Source organism: Puma concolor, chromosome E1 (assembly GCF_028749965.1).
Source record: "Puma concolor isolate L17-30 chromosome E1, mPumCon1.1.hap2, whole genome shotgun sequence".
Classification (NCBI taxonomy): Eukaryota; Metazoa; Chordata; class Mammalia; order Carnivora; family Felidae; genus Puma; species Puma concolor.
The window spans coordinates 6,935,646-6,961,580 of NC_141680.1; the positions used below are offsets into that span (position 1 = coordinate 6,935,646).

A 25,935-nucleotide genomic window follows, 5' to 3' on the forward strand; every position below is an offset into this window, starting at 1 on the left:
AGGCCAACACAAGTGAGCTGTCCCTTTGCATACCACTGCATGCCCTGTGACCCAGCCCCTGACTCCAAGTAGACCCGTGAGGAGGTCCTTACAGGGTCAGGGTACAGTCCTGAGCTGTGCTGTGGACTCATGCCTATAGACACAACCACTCCCGATTGGCCAAAGGCCCAGGACCACAGTTGGGAAAGGCAGAACGCTCAAGTGACCCTCAGTGCGTTATACCTGGCATAATCTTCTTCCCTCCGCGTGGAGGGGCTGGTGGATGTGACAGATGACATTGCCGTGGTCACGTTATGTTATATGGCAAAAGCAAAGGGGTCTTACAGGTATCATTAAGGTTCCTGAATGGTAGGACTTGGGAGTTTATCAAAAGGGAGATTATCCTGGGTGGGTCTGGCCTAATCAGGGGAGTCCTTGAAAAGGGTCTTTCCTGAAAGAGGGAGAGTCTGCTGCTGGCCTTGACAGAGCAAGCCGTGGTGAGTTCCAGAGCTGCAGGGAGCTGAATTCTACCAACAGAACTGGTAGAATTGGCATTGGAGAGGACACAACCCCAGCCAGCACCTTGACCGCAGCCCTGTGAAATCCTGAGCAAAGGGCCGGCTAAGCCATATCCAGAATCCTGACCCACGGAAATCATGAGATAAAAAGAAAAAACGTGAGTGCTGTTTTAAGCCGCTACACCTGTGCTCATTTGTTACGCAGCCATAGGTAATTCCAGGCAAAGGAAAGGAAAGCCATAGCAAAGGGGTTCAGGATTGCTTGGAATCATCGAGAATGATCAGGAGGGCAAAGAGAGGGACCAGAAACGCCGTGGGGGATTGTTCTGGGCACCCCCAATGTCCCACTTCATTTAAACGTCCCAGCTCTTCTGGCATGAAGTATTCCCAGCTTCCTCTTACAGAAGAGGCCGACGTCTCAGAGGACTTCAGTAACTCACGCCGGGTCATGGAGGTAGCTCAGAGTCAAATGAAGTCAAACAAAGGTTTGACTTTGCAGTTTGCTCACGTCTCTCCTCCACCTGACATCACAGGCTCACTCTAGGCCTCAGGAGAGAAGCCAGAGGGTAGCAAGGCACGGGACAGGTGCCCCCGAGGTAGTCAAATGGTAGGACAGAGCGGGGTGGGGGGGCATCATTGCTGTGGCAGTCTGTTCTCACAGCCGCCTTGGAGATCTGTCTGCTTTGGGAACCTCCTCTCCAAATTCCACTTTTTTTTTTTTTTCCACACGCTCAGAAATGCTTGCATGAAGAGGAGGAAGGATGAGCTTCGATACAAGCATATTTATATCCAGAGATATTCCACACCGGAGGGGGCATAAATCTCAGAGGGCAGACGTCAGCAGCTCTGTGCTGTGATGGGAAAATTGAGGGCCTCGGTTACCAGCATTTCCCAAACTCACTCAAAAAAGAAACCATGCTCCCCTCCACACACACACACACACACACACACACACACACACACACACACACACACACAGGAGTCAGGCCTGCAGAGGGAAAACAATGTATTCTGTCCAACTCCCCTAGGTCATGCAGACCCTTACATCCAATGCTGGCTTCAGCTGTTTTCCTCACAACTTTCGCTGAAAAATAATTCTCTGCCAAGCTGCATGGACCTCTTCTCAGCCCTCCAGCCCTCCGGATAAAAATCTGTTTGGCTTTTTTTTTTTTTTTTTTTCCTTTTCTTTTTCTTTCTCTACTGGATTATCTTGCAATATTCCCCCATGTCGTTAATCTCTTCCCCGAAGAGCACCTCTCCGCCACGGGCATCTGGAAGTTGCTGGAGTTCTTCTAAGTTTCCAAACCCCACCCCCTTGACTTCTTTCCTTTGGAGACCAGGAGCCTGGGGCTTGACTGAGGGCAGGAACCTGCTGGTAGGGAGAGGGGGTCATTCTGTGTCGAGCAGAATGTGCCCCCCTCCCCGCTGTTCACACCTTCATCCCCTAGTGTGACTATTTTAACACTGCCTGGCAAAGGGCAATGACGTAAGCAACAGATGGAATTAAGGCTGGCAATAAGCTGACCTTACACTAAGGTTTAGCCAGGTGGACCCAGGGGAATCACAAGCGTCCTTCAAATGCAGAAGAGGGGGGAGGGGTGGAGATCAGAGCCCCCCACCCCCACCCCCCACACACAATCAGAGCTTGCCCCCACCACCACTGGTTCTGGAGAGGAGAGGAGGGGGCCATGAGCAGAAGAACACGGATGGCCTCTAGAACCCGGAACCGGACTCAGAAACAGTTTCTCCTGGATCCTCCAGAGGGGGATACTGATAATACCTGTTAATACTGGCTTCTAGCCCCTGAGAGCCCGTCTCCAGCTTCTGCCCTCCAGCACGGCGAGGTAATAAACTTGGGTCCTCTGGATCCCCGAAACTCGAGGTAACTCATTTCTGCAGGCCTAGGAAAGTGACACACTCTGGAAACGTGACACAGTCGAGATCCTCTTGGGCATCTCCTCGGCCTGTCGACAGCCCTCCGTGGCCGGGACACCCTTCCCAAGGGGAACACGAGTGGGATTGCGCTGCGTCCTTTGTGACGCAGGAACTGAACGGCCTGTCTCAAGAAGACCGATTGACACGAAAGGCTGGTCAGCTCCAATGATGGCAAGGATCAGAGAATTCCCGCAGAGGCCTGAGTTCGAGGCACCAGAAGGTGTCCCAGGAGCCACCTGTCACCCTGTGACCTTTTAAGGGTTGAGTTCTCCTGAGCCAAAAGCAGTTACGTGTGTGATAGAGGAGGCGTGGGGCCCACACGGACGTAAGGCTGCGAATAGATCCAACCCAAGGTTAGGTATATAAACACAGCTTGGTTTTTATTTTCCACGCCACCACCTACTAAGCAAACTTCTTGAGAGCAGGGCTTTCGTGTTACTTCTCGATGAGCCTTCTTTGCTGATTAGGAGCAAATGCAGATCACGTAGAGCATCTAACGCCTGGCGCATTCTAGATGTCCAATAACTCCGTTTGGGGTCCGGAATGGATTTCCCCGCTAAGGAGGGACTCATTCATAGGAAAAGCCTTGAGCCTTTTCGAGCTAAAGTCGAACCACAGCTCCTGAGGGGGATCCCTCCTTGAGTCCCGCCCTACTGGGGCCCCAAAGGGTATTCAGCCAACCCTTGTGTCTCCTCCCCCGACCCCCAGACGGAGGGTCTTGAGTCCCGGGGCTGGATGTGCACATCCACCGGATCAGGCTGGCCCCGAAAGCGCATATCCCGGGGAAATTAAAGGCTTTCCACTCTCTCCGTGGACGCTCGTCTTTGCGGCGCAGAACGTGGCAGCGCGATGCGCCCGAGCCTGCAGGGCTCCAGGCGCGCGGGCGCCTCCTTCCCGCCGGGGACTCGCACCCACCCCGCGCGCCCCTGAGCCCCTGAGCCCCTGCGCCCCTGCCTCAGCGCGCCACCCCCTTGCCCCTGCGCGCCGCCCACCCGCCGCCAGCCCGGACCCCGTGCGCCCCTGCGCGCCGCCCACCCACCGCCTGTTTCGGTTCCTGCGCCCCTGCCTCAGCGCGCCACCCCCTTGCCCCTGCGCGCCGCCCAGCCGCCGCCAGCCCGGACCCGGTGCGCCCCTGCGCCCTTGACCCTGCGCGCCGCCCACCCACCGCCTGTTTCGGTTCCTGCGCCCCTGCCTCTGCGCTCCGCCCACCCGCCGCCTGCCTGGGCCCCTTCGCCCCTGCCCCTGTCCGCCGCCCGTCTCGACCCCACGCGCCCCTGCCCCTACGCGCCGTCCACCCGCCGCCTGTCTTGACCCCGCGCGCCCCTGCGTCCCTCCCCCTGCGCGCCGTCCACCCGCCGCCTGCCGGGACCCCGCGTGCCCCTACCCCAGCGCGCCGCCCCCCTTCCATGCGCCACCCACCCGCCGCCGGCCCGGACCCCGCGCGCCCGCGGCTCCCCCGGCGGCCGCCGGCCCCGCTCGCCGCGCCTGATTGGCCGAGCCGCTGTCAGTAGTAAAAAAGTATCAGATGGCAAACTTGGGCCCTTCATAAAGGCGTGGTGGCGATACTCCGCGATCGCTGTCAGCCTATGACATCAGCGGGGCACGCCTGGGATGCCGCCGCTCCCGGCCGGACTCGGTGGAGGAGGAGGGTCCCGCCGGCTCAGAGGCAGTTAGCCCCGCGCGGCGAGGGGGGAGCCGCCAGCCTTCCGGGGACACCGCTCTCGGCCGCTGGCTGCCACTGTCCTCCTGCCCAGGGGCGCTCCCGGAGAGGTGGATGAATTCTGGGTTGTTAGCTGCGCTCGGCTGGGCTCCGGGAGCCCGTTCCTGGTGGAAAACAGGGGGCGTCTGGCAGAGGGACCAGCGGCTCGTGGACACTCAACATGACGCTCCTGGGGTCTGAGCATTCCTTGCTGATTAGGAGCAAATTCAGATCAGGTAGGGCTAAGGCGTTTAGCGTTCCTTATTGCCTTTCCTCTCCGGCAGCTCCCACGTCTAGACTGCTTTCCATCCAGTGTTTCGAAGCCCGCCGTGGCCACTCTCACTCTGTCCCACCCACCCCTGGCACATTTTTGAAACTGGAGACTTTTATTTGACTTTGGAGTTTGGGGGAGGGGAGGGGGAACTTTAAGGTCTTCCGTTTTAAATGCTTTGAGTTGTTGGGTGTGATTTTTGTTTGTGAAAAGGCCAATTCTGTGTTTATCTTTTCTGTGTCCGTGAGCAGAACCTTTGGAGGGGTCCATCTGAAAGGAACGACTTTGGAGATGAACAAATAAGGGCTCCCAAGCGTGAGCGCCGCATAATATCAGTTGTAATTGCTGAGGAGATGAACCTGATTCTGTGTATTAATAGACACCGGGTCACTGAAAATGTAGCTAATCCAAACAAATGTATTTCCCAAAAAAAGTCACTTGGGGGAAGTAAAAATAGCAAATTTGGAGCACACCAAGTATTTGAGATGACATCACTGTAGGGGGAAAAAAAAGGTCCAGTGCCACAAATACTTTTTTTTCCCCAAACCATCCGATATTTATAAATGGAGAATTCCGCCCCCCCCCACTCCAAATTTCCGTGTTAGCGGCGCACAGAGAAACTTTTCAAAGGACGCCGAGTGACGGTGAGTGGAAGGGACAGCCGGGAAGTCTTAGCCGCTGGCCTTGAAGGGTTGGTTTGGGTTCCCATGGAAGGTATCGACGTGTGGGTGTCCGCGCAGCACGATGTGGAATCTCGGTTTTATAAAAGTGGTAATAAACCACCCCACGCAGGGCAGAGTTCCCGCTTAGAAGGTGGATTCCTTAATGAGCGCTCCTAAGCCAACACTCCGGGTAACAGGTGTTAGCATGTTGCTGTAGTCGGCTAAGTTTTCCACAGCTTTTCCAAATGGGGCCACTCGGTGCTTCACCTGGGATTCATGTTCCCAAGATGAGAAGCAGGGGGTGGGGGAAAGCGAAGGGTCATCTGTGACTCCCTTAGACCCTCCCGGCCCTTAGAGGCCTGGGGGCCCCACGGGAGGTTTTTGCAAATGGCTGTGTAACTGCCGAAGGGACAGGACCGCTCGAGAGCTTGTGTGGCCACAAGCCTCAGTACCCTGATGCTCCGGGCTCTGGCAGGCGCCGGGTCCCTCGGTGCATTAAGGCCCTCGTCTCCCTTCCCTGGCGAGGTGCGCTGGTTGGTCCGCTAATCCGCTGGACCTGGCCTCTGCTCGGTGATTCGGTCAAAACCGCAAGGCAACACCGCCACCTTTCTGAAGAAGAGAGTATGCAGCTTTGTTTTTGCAAGAAGCTGTTAAGCTCCTGATTTCAGATGCCTGCGCCCTTCCCAATTTCGCGTTGCGGTGGGGGGTGGGCAGGGGAGGGGCTGGTTTGTCTCTAAAACGAGTTGAAGTACGTGATGGTAGAATTGCAAAAGGGACTTCGGGAACTCGTCAAGGAACCCTTCCTAGGGGTGAAAGTGCAGACGAGAGGGAAGACCATGTGAGCCAGGCGCCTAATTCCTGTTTTAGTGGCTCAGTGGAGTCCTGGCGTTTCCCAGGTAGATCCTGGGAAAGATCCTGGAGCTTCTGAGGCCTCCAGTCCCCACTTTTCCTTCCTTTCTTTTTCTTTTGTTTCCTTTTCTTTTCTTTTAAAGCTTTGGCTTTTGTGTCACCGGAAGGGTAGCTTGAGGAGAACATGATACCAATGCAGATATGGGGCATAGCAAACCTGGGGTCTGGAAATGGACAAAGCGGGTTTGGTCCTCGAAGGTGCAAGGGGTTGGTAAGCCCCTGAAAGACGGAGAAGAAAAACGAGCAGCATGTGAAACTAAGTGAATGAGGTGTTGCAGACCATGATTATTCTTCCTGGATATAATGACGGTCGTGGCTCCCCCCCTCAGATGTCTGGTAGGCAGGGTGCGCTTCCCAAGAGAACTGGGTTTATTTTGTAGCCGGCGATGGACAGGGTGGCCTCTTCTCTGTTTTGATTTCTCTCCTGTGCGTTTTCTCGGTGTGCTTTTTTTTTTTTTTTTTTTTTTTTTTTTCTTGTTTCATGAGCTCCTCAGGTTTACTTGGAGGGTAGACGGCGGTGATACGTATTGAATGAAAACTATTTCAAGGAAGAAATGCAGCTAGATTGTTCTCTGATCACAGCAAAACGCTGTTCTCTGATCACAGCAAGGGTCGTGGGGCTGTTTATAAGTAAACAGATCACTGTTTTTGACTCTGAAACGGACGTGTGTGCAGCCAACTTCATTGGAGTCACCTCGTTACTAAGTACAAAATCACCCTTACCACAGCAGGAAACTAGGACGTTTTTACATGTATTAACATATTTAATGATACAAACTCATCGTATTTGAGAAGACAAGGGGTCTCGTGGTTGAGTGTGTGAACTACACACTCACTGACTCCACCAGAGATTGGTCTGGAGCCAAACTAGCTGGGTTTTTAGCAGGCCGTTTCTACTTTCCAGCGGTATAACCTTGACCTTAGGTACATTGCATAATTCTCTCCGCCTCAATTTGCTTCATCTGAACGATAAGGATGATGACAGGATTGGAGTCAGGATTCAATGTGATAATAGAAGCAGATCATTTTTTAAATGCCTGGTATTTGGTTAAGCCCTCAACAAATACTGTCCTGTTATTACAGAGCGCCATCCTGGGTCCGTGACTTGCCTTGAGTCTCCGTAACTTAATCCGTAAATGTCCAAGTTGGACGAGGTGATCGCACAGACCCTCTCCTCACATTTTAGGGTTCTATGTAAACCACACAAAGACTGGGAACAAGCAAAATTGCGATTGGGCTGTGTAGCTGTTGGACGTAAATAAATGGTAGACCGTTTCTATAACCACACTAGGTAGTAGTACTTTCAGACCGGTCACGTTTTTACCCTCTAAAATATTCTCAGTGTTGTTTGGTCAACATCTGTAATCAGGATCACTGTCAGTGGTTTTCTTTCACACCGGAGTTTTTGTGTCAACAAAAGCCGAGGACTCCTGCGTATGTGTGTATGCTCACGTGCACACATACACACACCACGCACAAAGGATCAAAAGGAGAGAGGTCTGCGTGCCTGGGTGGCTCCATCGGTTAAGTGGCCGACTTCTCGGCTCAGGTCGTGATCTCGCAGTTCGTGAGTTCAAGCCCCGCGACGGGCTCTGTGCTGACAGCTCAGAGCCTAGAGCCTGCTTCGGATTCTGTCTCTCTCCCTCTCGCTCTCTCTGCCCCTCCCTTGCTCACGCTCTTTCTCTCTCTCTCTCAAAAATGAATAAATGTTAAGAAACTAAAAAAAGAGTGGTCCATTTATGGATCCCCCTTCAAAAAGAACTACATTTCTTTTGCTTTTTTTTTCTCCTCTTCCAACTCAAAACAGTCCATGCCAAGGCAGACTCCAGTATCCACCATGATCTTGACTCCTTCCCCTACAAATTTAGGGCAGGTTTAATAAATAAGAATACAGGATGCCCAGTTAAATTTGAATTTCAGATAAACAATGCTTAGCTTTCTAGCAGATTGCAAAACAAGGGGCATACTGTTACCTGAAATGCAGATCAAGCCAGGCATTCTGTATTTCATCTGGCAACCCTGCCTTCAACCTGAGCGGCGTCCAGGCACAGGCATCCCGGGTCTGCAGTCCAAGTCTTGTCATCCTTGGCTGCTGTCCTTCTGGAAAACGCAGTGCACCCCTCACCAGGACACCACGGTCATCCTTTAGATCACCTTAAAGGACAACGGATTCACATTTTTGGCTAGATCCTTCCCATCCCTAGAATCTCTCTCCTATGAATCGAGGAAATTGAATGAAGATGTTGGCCCTGAAGGTGTTGTCGCCATGAGCCGAAGAGACGCTCATCAGGCTCTGGTCCTGCCTTCATCATTAATTAGTTTTGTAGCCTAGAAGAAATAATTTAACCTAGGAAAGTGCCTAATTGCATATTATGGTATATATAATTTATATATATATAAATTTGTATATATACACATATAAATATATATGTATACATATATATGTATATATGTATACATATATGTATGTGTGTACATGTATATATGTATATATGCATACATATATGTATAGATATATGTATGTATGTACATGTATATGTATACATATATGTATGTATGTATATATATGTATATATATAATTGACCTTTTTAAACTTCATTTTCATCATCCACAAAAGAGGATTTTTGACTGGTTGCATCTGCATTAGCTTTCAGCCCTAAGATTTGAGATATATATATGTTTTTTTTTTTTTTTCCCCAAGCCCGGAGTGTTTTTGTAACATTGGAAGCCCATAAGCTTCATAAAAGCATTATCATGACGTTTTTGAGCGGATGTGTTCTCAGGGAACCAGACATACGAGAGATGTTCGACAGCTGTTTCTTGAGCGGATAAATAAATAATTCACACCTGTCGTCTTCATGATGAACACGGTCTTCTAAGACCATCACTTCGATCGCTTTGTGTGCTCTGTCTTCCTTTTCAGTATCTCACTGAAGACCATATTTTTGTGTGCTTTTACACGAGCACAAATATCTTAACGATTCCTTAATTGCATCTTGCTAATTTTTAAAATTTTTTTAAAAATTATTGTGTTTGGGGCGCCTGGGTGGCGCAGTCGGTTAAGCGTCCGACTTCAGCCAGGTCACGATCTCGCGGTCCGTGAGTTCGAGCCCCGCGTCAGGCTCTGGGCTGATGGCTCAGAGCCTGGAGCCTGTTTCCGATTCTGTGTCTCACTCTCTCTGCCCCTCCCCCGTTCATGCTCTGTCTCTCTCTGTCCCAAAATAAATAAACGTTGAAAAAAAATTAAAAAAAAAATTATTGTGTTTATTATATTTTGAGAGAGACAGAGCGTGAGCGGGGGAGGGGCAGAGAGAGGGGGAGACACAGAATCCGAAGCAGGCTCCGGGCTCCGACCTGTCAGCACAGAGCCCGATGGTGGGGGGGGGGGGGGCTCAAACTTGTGAACTGCGAGATCATGACCTGAGCCGAATTTGGACACTTAACCGACTGAGCTACCCAGGCGCCCCCACACCCATCGTGCCATTGAAATGACCAATGGATCATTTTTAAAATTTGGGAAAACTTGCTCTGTCAAGATCTTCCAGGAATTTCTACCAGATATAATGAGACGAGGAGGAAGATAAGGGCTAATTCTCATGCTCACGCCAGTGTCCATGCAATCCGTTTCTATCTGAACTTCCTGTGTCTTTGCTGACAGCCACTGATTCCTTTCTCAGCAGCAGTGTTTGCCTCCTATGGCTGTTGAAGCAAATTCCCACAACATTAGTGCCTTAAAACAATGCAGATTTGTTATCTTATAGTTATGGAAGTCAGAAGTCAGGGAAGGGTCTCACTGGGCTAACATCCAAGTGTTATTAATAGGGCTCTCTCTAAAGGAGGATCTGTTTCCTTGGCCTTTCTAGATTCTAGAAGCACCTGCACCCCGTAGGTCATGGCCCCTTCTAGAAGCCATCTTTAGAAGCAATAGTCTAGCACCTTCAACTCTCTCTCTGACTTCCTTCTGCTTCTGCCTCCCACATGCCATTCCATTGGGCGCATTCAGGATAATCTCCCTATTTTATGGTCATCTGATTAGCAACCTAAATTGCATCTACAGCCTTAATATCCCTAGTGTCCTGTGTCTTATTAGCATGGCTGGTATCACAGCAGCGTCATAGACTGGAGGCCTACACAACAGAAATTTATTTTTTCACGGCTCTGGAGGCTGGAGGTCTGAGGGTGCCATCATGGTCCGTGTCTGGTGAGAGGTCTCCTCTTGGCTTGCCTTCTCATTATGTCTTCACATGGAAAAGAAAAAGGAAAAAGAACAGAAATGGGCATGAGTGGATGAACTCTCTGGTTCTCTTGTCACAAGGGCACTAAGCCCATCATGGAGGGCCCTGCCCTCATGACCTCATCTAAACCTAAGTATTTCCCAAAGGAAATACTGACAGTATTTCCCTAAGTATTTCCCAAAGGAAATACCATCACATTGGGGGTTAGGGCTTCAATATATGAATTTGGAGAGGGTTATGGGACACACTGTGGCCCATAGGACCATGTAAAGCAACATATTCACAGGTCCCTGGGACTAAGACGTGGACATCTTTGCAGGGGACACATTATTTTGCCTATGACCTCACTTTCCTCAACTTTGCAGTCCCTCTGTCCTGCAGATTTTCTTCTACAGAACTTTCCCCTTAATATGGATTATGTAGCCACAATCCCAGTGTTTTCCCCAGGGTGGTCCACAGAAGACTAGTTCCACAGGACGTTAAACATTTGTGTAGCAGGACATTTTTAGCAAGAGGGAAGCAGAATATCCTGAAAATTAGATTGGATCTTTAACTGCAGGATTTCTCGAAGACTTTACTAGTTCTAATGTATATTATGAACTCTTTTTTTTTTTTAAGTTTATTCATGAATTTTGAGAGAGAGAGAGGAAGGGGGAGAACCCAAGGAGATCCCACATGGTCTGTGCAAAACCCAACATGGGGCTCGATCTCCTGAACTATGAGATCATGACCCGAGTCAAAATCGAGAGTCGGATGCTTCACCAACTGAGCCACGTAGGCGGGCCTGTATATTATGAACTTTTAAAAGGCAGTGACTCTCAAATGTATTTCACCTTTATCCACACAGTATCCCATGGGGCAGTTTTTGCTGGATAAACACATTGTGGAAAATTCCGCTCTGCACAGAGAAGCTCACGGTTTTCAACAGTGATTTATTTAATGGAGTGAATCTCTGTATGTAGGTTACTGGCAGGCCCTTTCCACCCACCCAGCTGTGCACTCCGATGGTTTTCCTTCTGGCTGCTTGCTCACATCCTTACCAGTCCTCACATGTCTTGGTTTTTTTTTTTTTTTTACTGGTATCAGTCATCAGTGTCCCTGACCCCAGGGATATCCTCAGTAGGATTATAACCCTGTCCTCCAGGAGCTCACAGGCAACCTGGAAAATGCTGTGTGTGAGTTCTGTATTTGTTCATTCATTCATTCGACACCTGTTTCTTCTCTGTTTCCCTTGCAATGGAAGGAAGCAAGTTACAGGAAGCTAGGAGCTGGGTATACAGTTGGGGGAGCAGGAAAGAAACATTCCCTGTCTTCACATGGAATATTAGAGCAGCAACAAGTCTACATGAGAACACAGTGAGCTGACCCTTTAAAAACGGGTGCATTTTAGGGATGCCTTGGTTACGGCTCAGGTCAGGATCTCACGGTCCGTGGGTTCGAGCCCCACGTCGGGCTCTGCACTGATAGCTGAGAAGCCTGACTGGGATTCTCCGTCTCCCCCTCTCTCTGTCCTCCCCCCACTCACTCACTCTCTCTCTCTGTCTCAAAAAAACATTAAAAAAAATAAGGGTGAATTTTAATTCCTGAATGGAAGTTGTTATTTGTCTGCGGAGGCCAGCATTTTTGTTAGCTTGTTTTCACTGCTTTATTTGGTGGCAGTGTTAGAACAGTGAACCGCATAGAGGGCCCCATGAAATATTTGTTACAAAGACCTTTTATTCTTCCCCCCAAACACTATTTGAAAGCAATACAAGTAGGCTATCTATGTTTTGATATATTTGTAGGCATATGTGCGTGTGTTTTAAAACTAGAACAACAAGGCGGGGGTGCCTCTGTGGCTCAGTCGGTTGAGAGGCGGACCCTTGATTTCAGCTCAGGTCATGGTCTCACCGTTTGTGGGTTTGAGCCCCGCATCAGGCTCTGCGCTGGCAGTGAGGAACCTGCTTGGAGTCTCTCTCTGTCCCTCTCTCCCCGCCCGTCCCTGCCTCTATCTCTCTCTCTCTCTCAAAATAAACTTTAGAAAGCCTGGAACAGCAAGGGGATAAGAGTCTGTAAAATACGAAATTCAGAAAAAGTAGTTATCTCTGGAGTGGGCCAGGTGAGGAGATACGGTGTAGCCTAAAGTAAGAAAAAGTTACTGGTGGTATTCTTAGGTGTGTGTGTGTGGGGGGGGGGTGTTTATTATTAAGCAAATTAATTAAACTTGTTCATTCAGGGATGAATGATGACTGTGACAAGGTAACATGAATCAAGGGTTGTAACTAGTCCAATTTAGTGCACCTGGGGTCCTTTAAAAAAATTAAGTTTTTCAAGACCAGAAAGAATAGCCCTCATCTTTCACCTGCTGTAGCATGTGACAGGCACAGCCAGTAAGATTGTGTGAAGTTGGACTGACCCAGATCACATGGATTCTAATCTAGTCGAACTAGATTGGAGTGTACGAGAAGACGCCAAAGTGCTTAACCCCAGGGTTGAAAAGCATTTGATGGACATAAATAGGATCTTTAAAAACAACAAAAAAAAACCAATAACTATTAGCCAAATAATAGTTTTACAGCCTTGCTATTTTAGGACTTAGGCTTTCTACTTTATAAGCAAGGTAGCGATTGTTTTTAATGAGTGATTTGCACTAACCTCTATTCTGATATAATCCAGAATAACTAGTAAGTCGAACTTTGCTTAACCAGTTTTAGATCTTATTCCTAGATAAAATATGAGGGTCTCTAAATGCTGTTAAAATGTATCATTTACTCCCGGATATTTAAAATAAATAAGGCTGATTCCTGACATATTTGTGTGTGTGTCTGTGTGTGTGTGTATATACATATATGTATATGTATGTGCATATAATAAGTATATATAAATATATGTAAATGTGTAAATATATTTATATATGAATATATAAATATTCATATATTTACAGTTATATATTAATATATTAATATTATATTATAAACATATAACTATAAAACATATAAATAATTATATTGATATGTTAATATATTTATATATTTATATATATTTTATATATGTATATATGTTATATATTATATATTATATGTATATATTATATTATTTATTGTAGGTATTATATATATAATAGATATGTATATATATATGTATATGTATATATATGTATATATGTATATATATGTATATATGTATATATATATAATAGATATGTATATATATGTATATGTATATATATATGTATATATGTATATAATATATATTATATATATAATAGATATGCATATCTATTATATATATATATATATATGTTTGTATATGGCTTGTTTGCTTGTGGTTATATTTTCCTGGCACAGCAAAGTGCCCTCTAGAGCCATTGAAAGAAGAATTATTTTTCTCCTGTTGGTGGAAGGAAGATGAAGTCTTCCATTTCCCCGTAGGGCCTATGGGAGCACATGCTTCTCTTACTTTAATTACGCCAATTGACGTTTGCTGTATTCAGCCACCTTAGATTAGCCCAAGAAGCAGTAGAATTCTGGCGGTACACGGACTGACTTTAGCTACTGTAACATTGTAAAGTGTATTTAATGGCTTCCCTCACGTCTAGGAGCTTAGCCACAGCTCGGTCTGTATAGCAATAAAGAGTGGCTCTACAAGCAGTCAGATAGGTAGTCTGTCTTGTCAGGCACCCAGTTCCATCTGCCATCTGAGTGACTTTTCTGCCCTCAACCTGCATCTCTCTTCTCCATCTCTTAAGTGGTGCAGAGGCATCAGTTCTTATGAAATGCAGACAGGTAGCCCCAGGGAGTATGTTCCTTTCACAGATAAGGTGAAGGGATTGGAAAGTGCCCTATAGCTTTCTGTCCTTCCTGTTTCCCCAAACACTCTTCCTTCCAGAAGTCATTCAACTTGGTCCTCCTCAAGACTGGTTCGGCTGGTTTCTCTGAGAGGCGTAGAGTTCCACGGGAGAGCTTTGTTGGTACTCAAGCTCCAGACAGGGCAATAAAGCTCCACACAGGTCAAATCTAGAAGATGCTATTCAACGTTACTTGAACAATGATCTCCTCAGGACTTTAAAAGTTTTTATCGTTTTGTGTTTCCTTCCTGTCCTTGCTGCCATGGGTGAATATTTTTATAAAGTTACAGTCAAAGTGTATACATAAGTTTATATTCAGCCATTTTATCAGTCAGCATGATGTCATAAGTCGTTTTCCAAGCTGCTACGTAGCATCACATTCTTGGTTTGGAGACTGTATCGAAGTCCATCAAGTGAGTATAGAGTAATTTGCTAAGCCTTTTCCACTTGTGTTGGAAAATGAAGCCAGTTATAGTTTTTATGTTGTAAATAACACTACTATGAAAATCTTTATGCACATAGCCTTTTTATTCCCCAGGGTTATTTTATAGGATACTCATTGTTTAGAGTAACTATCCAAGTGTAGGAATAATGGTTATGAATCTTTATGATCCACTGCAGTAGCTGATATTTCTGGAGCACTTACTATGTACAAAGCTTAACCCTAGTCTGATTTCATTTGGAAATGAATGCTTGCCCCTGTAACAGAACTAGCTCAGAGTTGTCTTGGGTACTTAGTGGCGACTGGTGTTCTATCAGCTCTTACACCTTCTCGGTCAAGAATAAAAAGGAAAAGGAGTCATAGTTACCAGATACCTTTGGAAACTTCTGTGTGGCTCTTTGGGGGACCACCTGTTACCAAATATGACTGATATCTCATCAAAGGACAAGCAAAGAGGACTAGGAGTTAATGAGAACCTGTTATCTGTGGCACTTGTAAGATCTCATTTAATCCTTACAGAATGCTATGGGACACGTATGATTGTCCATCTCATTTTATAGATGAAGAAGCCAAGTCTCAAAGATATTAAGCAACTTGGTCAGAGTAATGTAACCAGTAAATGGTGGAGGCCACATCTGATCCCCTTGGTTCCACTGTGTCAAGATGACCATTGCTATTAGAACCTAGAACTCCCTCCTCCCACCCCCCATTCCCCCACCCCTCCCCCACTCCAACATACACACCTACTTGGCCAAGTAGATTTAATATGCTTCTTTCTTGACTACAACTCCAGGCATATACCCAGTTACCATTATTGTCCTTGATTTCCTAAACAGTGATTTATCAAGAGACTTGTTTCTAGTATGAGTTAATCCATACATTATACATGCCATCCTCCCAGAATTTTAGGACTTTTTTTTTAAGTTTATTTATTTTTGAGAGAGATACAGACAGTGAGAGTAGGGGAGGGGCAGAGAGAGAGAGGGGAGGGGGGTGGAGAGAATCCCAAGCAGGCTCCACACTGTCAGTGCAGAGCCCAATGTGGGGCTCGATCTCACAAAAGCATGAGATCATGACCTGAACCGAAACCAAGAATTGGACGCTTAACCAACTGAGCCACCCAGGTGGCTCTGTGCTGACAGCTCGGAGCCTGGAGCCTGCTTCAGATTCTGTGTCTCCCTCTCTCTCTGCCCCTCTCCTGCTCATGCTCTGTCTCTCTCTCTCAGAAGTAAAATTAAAAAAAAAAAAATTAAAGAAAAACAACAATTTGACATTTTCTGTTACGTTTTAAATGAGTTTACCATCAACCAAGATTAAGGCATGTAATCTAAAGAGATGCTTGCATGTGCAGGGATTGTCATCACATCACATTATAGTTTATAATGCCAAAAAGGATGGAAACAGTGTAAACATCCATCAGTTAGTGACATGGTTAATTTAATTATGGTACGCTCATACAATGAAATACAATGCAAAGAAAAAAATAAGTGATAAAATTCTGTACGAACCGACATGAAAAGATCTCTCAATTAGTTTTTAAAAACAGATTATGAAACAATCAGGCAATATATTTGCATTTTTACTTTATTTTTTTAATGTTTATTTTTGAAAGAGAGAGCATGAGCAGGGAGGCGCAGAGAGAGGGGGAGACAGAAAATCCAAGCAGGCCCTATGCTGTCAACACAGAGCCCAACACAGGGCTCGAACCCACAAACTGTGAGGTCGTGACCTGAACCAAAGTTGGACACTTAACCGACTGAGCCACCCAGGCGCCTCTGCATTTTTATTTTTAAAAATATTTAGATGTAAACACACAGAAGAGAATCTCCAGGAATAGAAGTCACACTGTTTCACAGTGATACCCAGGGGTAGGAGGAGAGTAAGACCTTATCTTTTGTGTATACACACACACGCCATTTGAACCCTTTAAGAATGTATCGGTATCTATAAAATTTTTAAATAAGCCAAAGTATAAAGAGAAATCGACCACATTATCCTAGTAGTGGAAGAGAACACATTTCTGTAAGTCTAACTGAATAGACAAAAATTCAAATCAGGATTTGTAGGGTTTGAGTACCAAAGTTAAATCGGCTATATATTTTAAGCCTCTGACACGATCTAGAATATTAGAAGATGATTTTAAATTTAGTGCCCGACCCCAACACTCGAAATGTCAAGAAGTTTAAGATACTAGACTCATCTTGACCCACAGGCACTTTAAAAAATATATATTTAAAAGTCGAAATATTTTAAGCTCCATGAGTTAGGAATCCAAACACAGCAAGACACGCTGAAAAGCGTTTAAGGCGTATGCATAGAGAACAAAAGCCTAGAAAAATCCATCACCAAGGTAATTATTTCTGGGTGGTGAGACTATGAGTAATGTTGAATTTTTATTTTTATATTCCCATATTCTTTATTTTGATTATTCGGTGTGTCTTGTGCCGTCTATAATACTCGGGAATGACTCTGGTAATAATCCGCTAAGTGAGTGTTTTTTGTTTAAGTCATGGCATAGTGGAGGTCAGAGAGACCTTCTCTGAGGCACACCTAGATGCAGAGGTGGCTGAGAACCTGATGGGGGCGGGGGGAGGGGGGTGTTCAAGTTCATAATAAATTCCCACCAATAGGGGCACCTGGGTGGCTCAGTCGGTTAAGCCTCTGACTCTTGATTTCGGCTCAGGTCATGATCTCACAGTCCATGAGATTGAGCCCCACATTGGGCTCTATGCTGTCAGTACAGAGCCTGCTTGGGAGTCTCTCTCTCCCTCTCTCTCTGCCCCTCCTGTGTGCTCTCTCCCTCTCTCTCTCTCAAAATAAATAGATAAACTTTAAAAAAGTAATGAAGATAAGTATTATTATAGAATTTACACGGTATTCTATAAAGTGCTCTGTATACCTAATATCACGTATTCTCTCCCTTTCCAGAAAATTCTTAGGGAAGGCTTTCTTGTTTGTTTCACTCTCCAGAGAGGGGTGATTGTTGTCCAGCTTGGGTCTTTAGGTGTTTCTGAAGAGAGCCCCAGCCTCGTCTGGGACCCTGCAAAGTCACCACTAGTTCTCAGGATTAGCGAAGGCTCTTGACTGTTTTTCAGACACAACTGAGAACCGAAATCCTTTACTCTTAAAATTGAAAATATTGTTCTGTCTAAAAATAAAAGCAAGGGGAAGAGCTCTCTGTAGAGGGAAGAACACTGGGGGATCAAGTAGCTAAGAGAACAGTCTGCTTTATTATACTGGATATATATAGTGCATGTTATATATACATATAATATTTTATGGTGCATTAAACTCTCTCCACCAAAAATAAATCCCATTAGTCCGTATGCTTTTATTTTCATACCAATTCTGTGAGATCACAAAGGTGCTCGTACAGATGAGGAGACATTAAGACATTAGTCTAGGGGCGCCTCAGGTGGTTAAGCGTCCAGCTCTTGGTTTCGGCTCAGGTCATGATCTCGCTGTATGTGGGTTCGAGCCCCACATCAGCTCTGCTGTGACAGGGCAGAGCCTACTTGGGATTCTCTCTCTTTCCCTCTCTCTTTCTGCCCCCTCCCTTCCTGTGCTGTCTCTGTCTCTCTCTAAATAAATAAATAAAAGGGAAAGAAGAAATTTGTCTAAGGTCCCCAGTAGATTTAAAACCAGAACGTTAGCTTCTGGGTGCCCAGAACCAAGTTCACCACATGACCCCACTGAGAAATGTGCCGGCAGGGGAAGCAGAAACCGTGCTAAGATCGGCAGGCGCCTGGCGTTGAACCCAGTGGCTCTCTCAACAGAGCGATCCCCCTGCTCGAAGCTCTCTTCCAACGCCACCCGCGCTGGCTTCAGATCCGAAGAGCTTTCGGTTAGGAGAGGAGGAAATCCGGCAAGACAAACCCAGTTTTGGCTGGAGACGAGAACAGGATGAAGCCGAGGGGTTGCAAAGGAACCTCGGGCTCCATGGAGTGCCAGCCTCTGCAGAAGTTTCCGGTCTTAACACATAGATTAGAAGCTGACACCATGGAATGTCCCAGAGACAGAAAATATTCTAAATGTTATGTCTGGTTGTTTCAAAACCTTGTGTCTAACAGCAGGGCTATGATTATTTTCTAACATTAAAAAATTTTTTTTAATATATGGACATTTGCTATTTTTCCAAAGTTGAAAATAACCAGAATCAGTACATTAATGGAAGATGTAAGGCATATATATACATACATATATAACATGTGTATACTCACATATACTCCTATATATACTCACATATGTATCATCCCTTTTTTTTTTTTTTAACGTTTATTATTGAGAGACAGTCTCAGAGCACGAACAGGGGAGGGGCAGAGAGAGAAGGAGACACAGGATCCGAAGCAGGCTCCAGGCTATGAGCTGTCAGCACAGAGCCCGATGCAGGGCTCGAACTCACAGACCAGGAGATCGTGACCTGAGCCAAAGTCAGATATTTAAGAACTAAGCCACCCAGGTGCCCCTGTATCACTCTTAATATGTGTCACTATTCTATATATAACAGTGCAAGTGTATAATGTATAGTATTAGACTGTCTATTGTATATGTATGTACATATTATATGTATCCTGTGAAAGGTCAAAGATTTATTCTTTGTGGTGTTATATCTGCTGCACAAAAATTAAAGGGAAAAACCTGAAATGTTCAACCAAAGGAGAATGTTTGAAATCACTGAAAATGGGATAGAGCATGCACATTAAATATGGTGCTTTCAAAGAATACCTCCATGAGATGGAAAACTTTATTTAAAAAAAATTTATTTTAATATTTATTTTTTGAGAGAGAGACAGAGCACGAGCAGGGGAAGGACAGAGAGAGGGAGACACAGAATCCGAAGCAGGCTCCAGGCTCTGAGCTGTCAGCACAGAGCCCGACACAGGGCTCAAACTCATGGACTGTGAGATAATGACCTGAGCCAAAGTCAGGTGCTTAACCGACCGAGCCACCCAGGTGCCCCAGAAAATTATTTATAAATCGGAAAAGAGGTTTCAGTGTTCCATATGTCAAACAATCCCAGTTCTTGAGAAATCGTAGGGTAGATATTGTATATATACATATATATATGTATATGCACATACTGTGTGTATATATTATATATATTTCACATATATATGCATATGTGTATATATACTGTGTGTATATATTATACGTATTTCACATATATATGCATGTGTGTATATATTATATATATTTCACGTATATATGCATGTATGTGAATTGGAAGAAAGAAGGCCAAGTGTTGGCAGGTGTTCTATCACAAGTGTTAAAGACGTGAATTACCATGAACTTTGCTCTCCATCCTGGAGCCTCTGTACAGTTTCCAAATTTTCTATGATGAACATGCCTTTCTTTTCTAATCAGAAAGGTGATACATACTGTAAGTGATACATACCGGCACCTCTCAGGATCTCAAAAGAACTAAAATAGACATTCGAGGACTCCAGCAATGTGGAATGAAACTTCTCCTCTTCACTGGGGGAGAATGCCTTTTCCTTGCCCTCCCTGCTCCAAGCTCCACTTCCCCTTGGTTATCAGTGTTTCTCCAAGTTGGCTCTGGACAGGTACGCTGGCCTTATTAATGTCCTTATTAAAATCACCTAGCGATTTGTCGCTGCTAAAGGAGTCTCGGTCGGACTGTTGCAAGTGCCTTTACGTGGGGCGTGATGATACCTTCCTTGTAGAGATGGGACAGCCCGGTCCAGAAAGGGTTGATCGCCAGCTCAAATTCACGCCCGTAGAAAGACAACAGCTCAGGACTCGAACCTGGATCCCCTGGCTTCGGGTCTGGTGACCTCTCGCAGCCAGTGGGTGGCCACCAGGAGGTGTAAATCAAGAGGCCCTCTTCTCAAGGACCCACCCCCCCGCCCCCACCGCCCCAGCAATAGCTTTCAAGGAAAGCGGGTCAAATGGCAAGTTCTTTCTCCCACAGGCCGTTCCTGCTGTCCCCGGGGCTGTGCAAGCTGTCTGCCTAATCCACTGGTGGCTCCACGCCACGAATACATAAACAAGTGGGGAAAGCCTCCGAGAGGAATCTGGATGCCCAAATGGAACAATTTGTCTTCTGAAATTATTGTTTGAAATTGTTTATGTCAGTTGCCGAGTTTCTGTTCTGTGCCTCGGGGACCTGTTGGTGATGGGGGGAAAAGTTCCCTGCAGCTGGGCAATGACCTTGGTGGGGCGGCTCTGGGGACGATGTGGTCTGGTGCTCGCCTGTCCTCCCGCCACAGGCCGGGGCACCCCGAGAGTTATCTGGCGCTCACTGCTTGCCGGGCCTACTCGAGGCGTGTCTCATGTACCCACTTAATCTTAACAAGGATCCTATATGGAGGAGATGTCACTCCACCCCCCACCCCCGTCCGCTCCCTACCCCTAAACGCACAGGTAAATAAATGAAAGCACCTTTAAGGAAATTTCTTAAGATTCCACGACTAGGAAATGGAAAAGGTGGGACACGAACCTGTACCCCCCAACCCATGTTTTCAGCCGCTCCCCTGTTCTGCTTTCCATAAGCACCAGACCGGCCAGAGCTGGCTTCAGCCATCTGACTCTCTCAGACATCCTCCGAGAGAGCATGCAAGATGTCATTCTGTCCCCTTAGTGACCGAAGTGACAGTGTAACCCCAAGGCATCTCTGCTGGTCCCCTCTGGCATCTCGAGCTCTTGTAACATAAAAGCCTTAAGCTCACAAACCTGGCAGCCTTGTGAGTGAGAGAAATTGGCCTTTTGAGGCACGACTTAGGTCTTCTTCAAATGTTTTGACAAACGGAGTGCGGTGCTTAGAGAAAGAGTACCTTCGCCGTGTTTGTGTGAACACACATCTTTCTAAAATGGCTTTAGAGCGAGCCGTGAGGCTTGCTCATTGACCTAACTGAGCGGTAGTGCTGAGCTGGGCTCTTTGCATCTGAATATTCTCCTGCTTTTTCACCTCCAGAGGCCTGGTGCTAGAAGCCGGCCTCAATTAACGTCGGTCGATCTCCTTAAAGAAACCAGAGTCAGAACCTCTCTTAGAATTAAGAAAAGAACAGAGTGCAGGCCTGGGGCCACTGAGGCCAGTCTGTTACTCACCCCCCACCCCACCCCAGGTTCACCTTCTGCTCCCAGACCAACAAGGTGCCACATCGGTAACCTGGTCATCATCGTTACGCCCTCTTCTCTGGATGTTCCCAGAAATGAGTGGGTAGACGCTTGGGCCTTTATCATTCTTGGCCACTGCGGCCACGTGGCCACACATCAGCCTGCAGGGCAGCGTTTGGCCAAGGAACAGTTACTGTTGGTACCTTGAGTCAGAAGGCATCAGAGTATGTTCGGGCATCGAACGACACACAAAAGTCAAGTCCTGGCTCTCTGCCTTATTTGGGAAACACGGCCAGCACAGGGGCGGGAACAGCGCAGGCAACCTGGCATCGGAGGGCATGTTCTCGTCCCCAATTTTACCTCAGGGGCAGCCAGGGTCCTCTTTAGCAGACGGAGCAAGAAGATGCCAGACCCACAAGTGACTCAGACGGCTTATGTGAAGGGTTGCTGTGTCCCAGAGTTGGGTAATGCCAGGGGGAAGGAAGAATTTTGTGGGTGGGCCACCCATTGGGCAAGAAGAGGAGGGTTCTGTCTCTAGTGGAGATAGTGTATCCCTCAGTGTTGGCTTTCAGCCCTGGAAGGGACCCGGCATCTCCTCCTCCAGAGGAGTCTTGCTTGGCCAATGGCTCCCCCAATGTCCTTTGTCCGACAAACACCACGAAGACAAAAATGTCGAAGTCATGGATTGTACGTAAAGATCAATCTGGCTAAAGTCAGGATTCAGCAAAGTCCAAGGACTAAGTTATGGACGTGTACCATTTACCGCCCTTTCTGAGGGAAGAACCCCCAGCTGGTTGCTGCTGTCTTGTGTCCAGGGCTTGTGCTCTTTACCTGGCCTGGTGCAGAGGGGACACAACGCAAACAGCCACCCAAGATGCTGTACGTGACATGCGTAGCCCAGGTTCCTGGCCAGGAACGTGTCAAGGGCGTGCTCCGGTGGGCGTGTTTTGGCCACCTGACGAGCTCCAAGTCTACACTCCTGGGAATTCTGGCTGGTAACATGTTTGAAAACAGATCTCAACATTTTTCTTGCTTGTGCTGATGGCTCTCTGACTCCACTGGATTCTCTTCCTCAACGCTCATCAACAGGCAACGCCTTTGTTTGCAAACAACACAGAATCCAATGATAGAAATCTTGATCGAGCTGGAGCGAAGAGAAGCAGTTCCTAGAGCAGTTCCTGTGTGTCTCCTGGAACTCAGCCACGAGGACGTGGTTGGACCCCAAGGAAAGTCAGCTGGAATTGAGGACTGGCGTGCCCTCAGGACACTCTCCCTGGCTCCTGTCCATACTCCAGTCTTTCTTCTCTGGCAGCCGGCTTCGCCATTTTCCCAGCTCACATGGTTCACGGTGGTCAACCCCAAGAGCTCCCGAGTTTGCTCGCTCTCGGTCTGATTTCCAAAATCCCAAAGGAAGAGCCCAGCGTGCCTGGGTCGGTGCCCGTCCTCGGAACAAAAGTTGTGATCACAGGCAGCCCGGTGGGGACATCTTAGCTGTGTAAAGACCACTTTCATCGCAGGTTTTTAAAAAGACATTTCTTTGTAAGAAACCAGTGGAAAACCGTTCAGAAGAGAGTAGAAGGCAAGCTGTCACTGGCTTCTGGTTTTTTCTTTTATTCCTCACTCAGCCAGTGACTTCCATGTCAGTATCTCCCTATGTCATGAGGCGCACGGGTAGACTTTAGGAAATGAAAATTAGCCGCCCCCTCCCCCCCCCCCCACACACACAGCAAACTAAGGGATATGGGCTTAACAACGTTATTTGTTTCAGTGTCTCTGGAGAAAGAACCAGAAAAGCCTTCTCTGGTTCCCAGGTGACATAGAGCTTCGTTTTCATGGCATCCCCATAATTGCCATTATAATTATTTGCTTAACCTCTTTCTCTTTTTCTCTCTCTCTTTCTTTCCCGAGACTGCAAAATTTATATAGACGGAACTCACGACAGCTTTATTTGCAGCTGGATTCTTTAGCGTCTAAAACAGCACCTGGACGGCAGACTAGGTGGTCAGTAAATACTGAATGAATGAGATGCACGAATGAACAATGCCAGTCTGTTTACCTGACTGCCCACTCCCTGGATGAAGGCGTTACCCCAAGGCCTCCTGGTAGACCTACCAGTTCGGCGACCAATAATCATAGGAACAGTGCTTTCATACCCTGACCCCGCCCTTTCTCTCTCTCGCTCTCTCCACCTTCTCAATTTATTATCAGGGCGGAGTCCTTCTTCTTTTCCACCTGTTCTTCAAATCCTCCCTTTCTTCTCCACTCCCACCACATGCCAGGGGATTTTCTTGCCTTCCTCATGGATCACGGACAGTCTTCAGACCAGCGCTGTCTCCCCCATCCGTGTTAGCATGAAATCGGTCCCCCTCAAACTGCAATGTTAGCACGTTAGTCTGCTGTTCAAAACACGCCCAGACTGCCTGTTTCTACAGGATGTCGTTCAAATACTTCATAGCATTTAAGGCCCTCTGTCCATGAATCCCCACCTCCCTTGCCAGTTCCATCTCTTACCAGCCCACGATAGGATCTCTTTTCTTAAAAAAAAAATTTTTTTTAATGTTTATTCATTTTTTAAGAGAGGCAGAGAGCGAGAGAGAAAGGGAGACACAGATCCGAAGCAGGCTCCAGGCTCCGAGCTGTCAGCACAGAGCCCCACGCGGGGCTCGAACTCACGAACCGTGAGATCATGACCTGAGCTGAAGTCGGATGCTTAACCGACTGAGCCACCCAGGCGCCCCAAGGATCTCTTTTCTTGAGCAAGCCAGTATTCCGGGGGACGCTACAAAAATGGTGGGGCTCAATGCAAAATGACAGTGTGGTGCCCTTGGCTCAAAAATGATGAAAATGTCATATGGCCACAGCACTGTGTTAAACCAAGCACAAGGGCCTGCTGAGTGTGGGGCTCTCGCAGCGTGGGTCATGTGCTCACGAAGCTGGCCTTGGTCAGGACGTGCTGTGTTTATCCTACATTCAAGTTTGTATGTGTGTTCTTTCCTTGGCCAGGAATGCCCTGTTTCAACCATCGTACCCACACAGTTCTCCCTTGAAAATGTTAAGGGTCCGGTTCTTCCATCCCGGGTAGCCTTCTGTGAATATTTATTCTTGAATCACCTGTTGCCCAACGCTTTATTTATCTAACTCGAGTGTGTGTGTGTCTTCTCTTTCCCGACTAGATTATTCATGCCTTTAAATACTTTGTATCATCATCTACAGATGCTTCTGCAGATAGCAAGGAACCTTTACTAATTACGTTGTACATATCACTAAATTACTTTGTTTCATCCTTGTCTACAGATATTTCAGCCAATAGCAAGGAACTGTTAAATACTCTTTGAGAGGCTAGCCTGGCAGATAGATGCATGAATGCGTAAATCCCCGGACTGGCCTGGTGATCCTGAAAATTTCTATAACTATTCTAGTTCACATTTCCCTCTACAGGGCCACTTTAGGACCCCCACATTTCTGACTTCTTAGAACCTGTACTCACTTGCTCCCCTTCCCTGCTCTCTGAACATAATGCTAAGAACTATTGCAAGAAAGAAATACTGTGATCTCATGGGGGAAAGTCTAGAGGTTAAGAAAAAGCTCCGAGGTCTGAACTTGGAGATGTACAAAGACCCTGATCAAAAACAGAGCCGAGTGGGGCGCCTGGGTGGCGCAGTCGGTTAAGCGTCCGACTTCCGCCAGGTCACGATCTCGCGCTCCGTGAGTTCGAGCCCCGCGTCAGGCTCTGGGCTGATGGCTCAGAGCCTGGAGCCTGTTTCCGATTCTGTGTCTCCCTCTCTCTCTGCCCCTCCCCCGTTCATGCTCTGTCTCTCTCTGTCCCAAAAATAAATAAACGTTGAAAAAAAAAATAAAAAAAAAAAAAAAACGGAGCCGGGTGTCATGAAATGTTAGCACCTCAAGGATCCTCTGTGACCATCAGCTCATCTTTCTTGCTTTATTGAAGGAAGCAACTAAAGCTTGGAGGTTGAAGTGTCTTGACCAAGGTCACATAGTTATTTGGTGGGAGGACTGGGGCCTGGCCCCCTGAACTCTTATGTGACTTGCAGGGGACATCCCACTGATTTATCACAGCAGACAGAACTTGGAGTGACCTTCTAATCACCCCCCTTAGGTACTTGGCCTGTATGCAAAGCAGAGGTTGAATACAGAGGCAGGTGGTTTTTTAAAATACAGCTCATTGGGGTTTCCTGTGAAATTCTGGACTTTGGTTGTCTGTCACCCGATACGCAAATCATTTAAAGGATTTACGGTTAGGCATGGGGCATATCACACGTGCAGAACATGAAAAACGTATAGAGCAGCGATCGTGGGGTCTGATAGAAGGATCGTTCCTGTGGTTACCAAGGGGGGCTGGTTGCTAGGCAGGGGACAGAAG

The 25,935-nt window shown here is 46.9% G+C and overlaps 1 protein-coding gene across 5 annotated transcripts in view; it reads left to right on the forward strand.

Annotated features, from left to right (window-relative positions):
* Positions 1-3,914: 3,914 nt before the first annotated feature.
* The window catches only part of MYOCD (myocardin), a 108,722-nt gene continuing 86,701 nt past the window's right edge, over positions 3,915-25,935 (forward strand). For 2 of the 5 annotated variants that reach the window (XM_086686054.1, XM_086686057.1), the window contains exon 1: positions 3,916-4,367. In XM_086686054.1, the coding sequence (XP_086542180.1) occupies positions 4,313-4,367 (55 nt within the window). In that variant the 5' untranslated portion in view covers positions 3,916-4,312. Of the gene's footprint in view, positions 4,368-25,935 lie in introns of all 5 variants that reach the window. The other 3 variants (XM_086686058.1, XM_086686059.1, XM_086686055.1) reach the window with 2 other exon arrangements.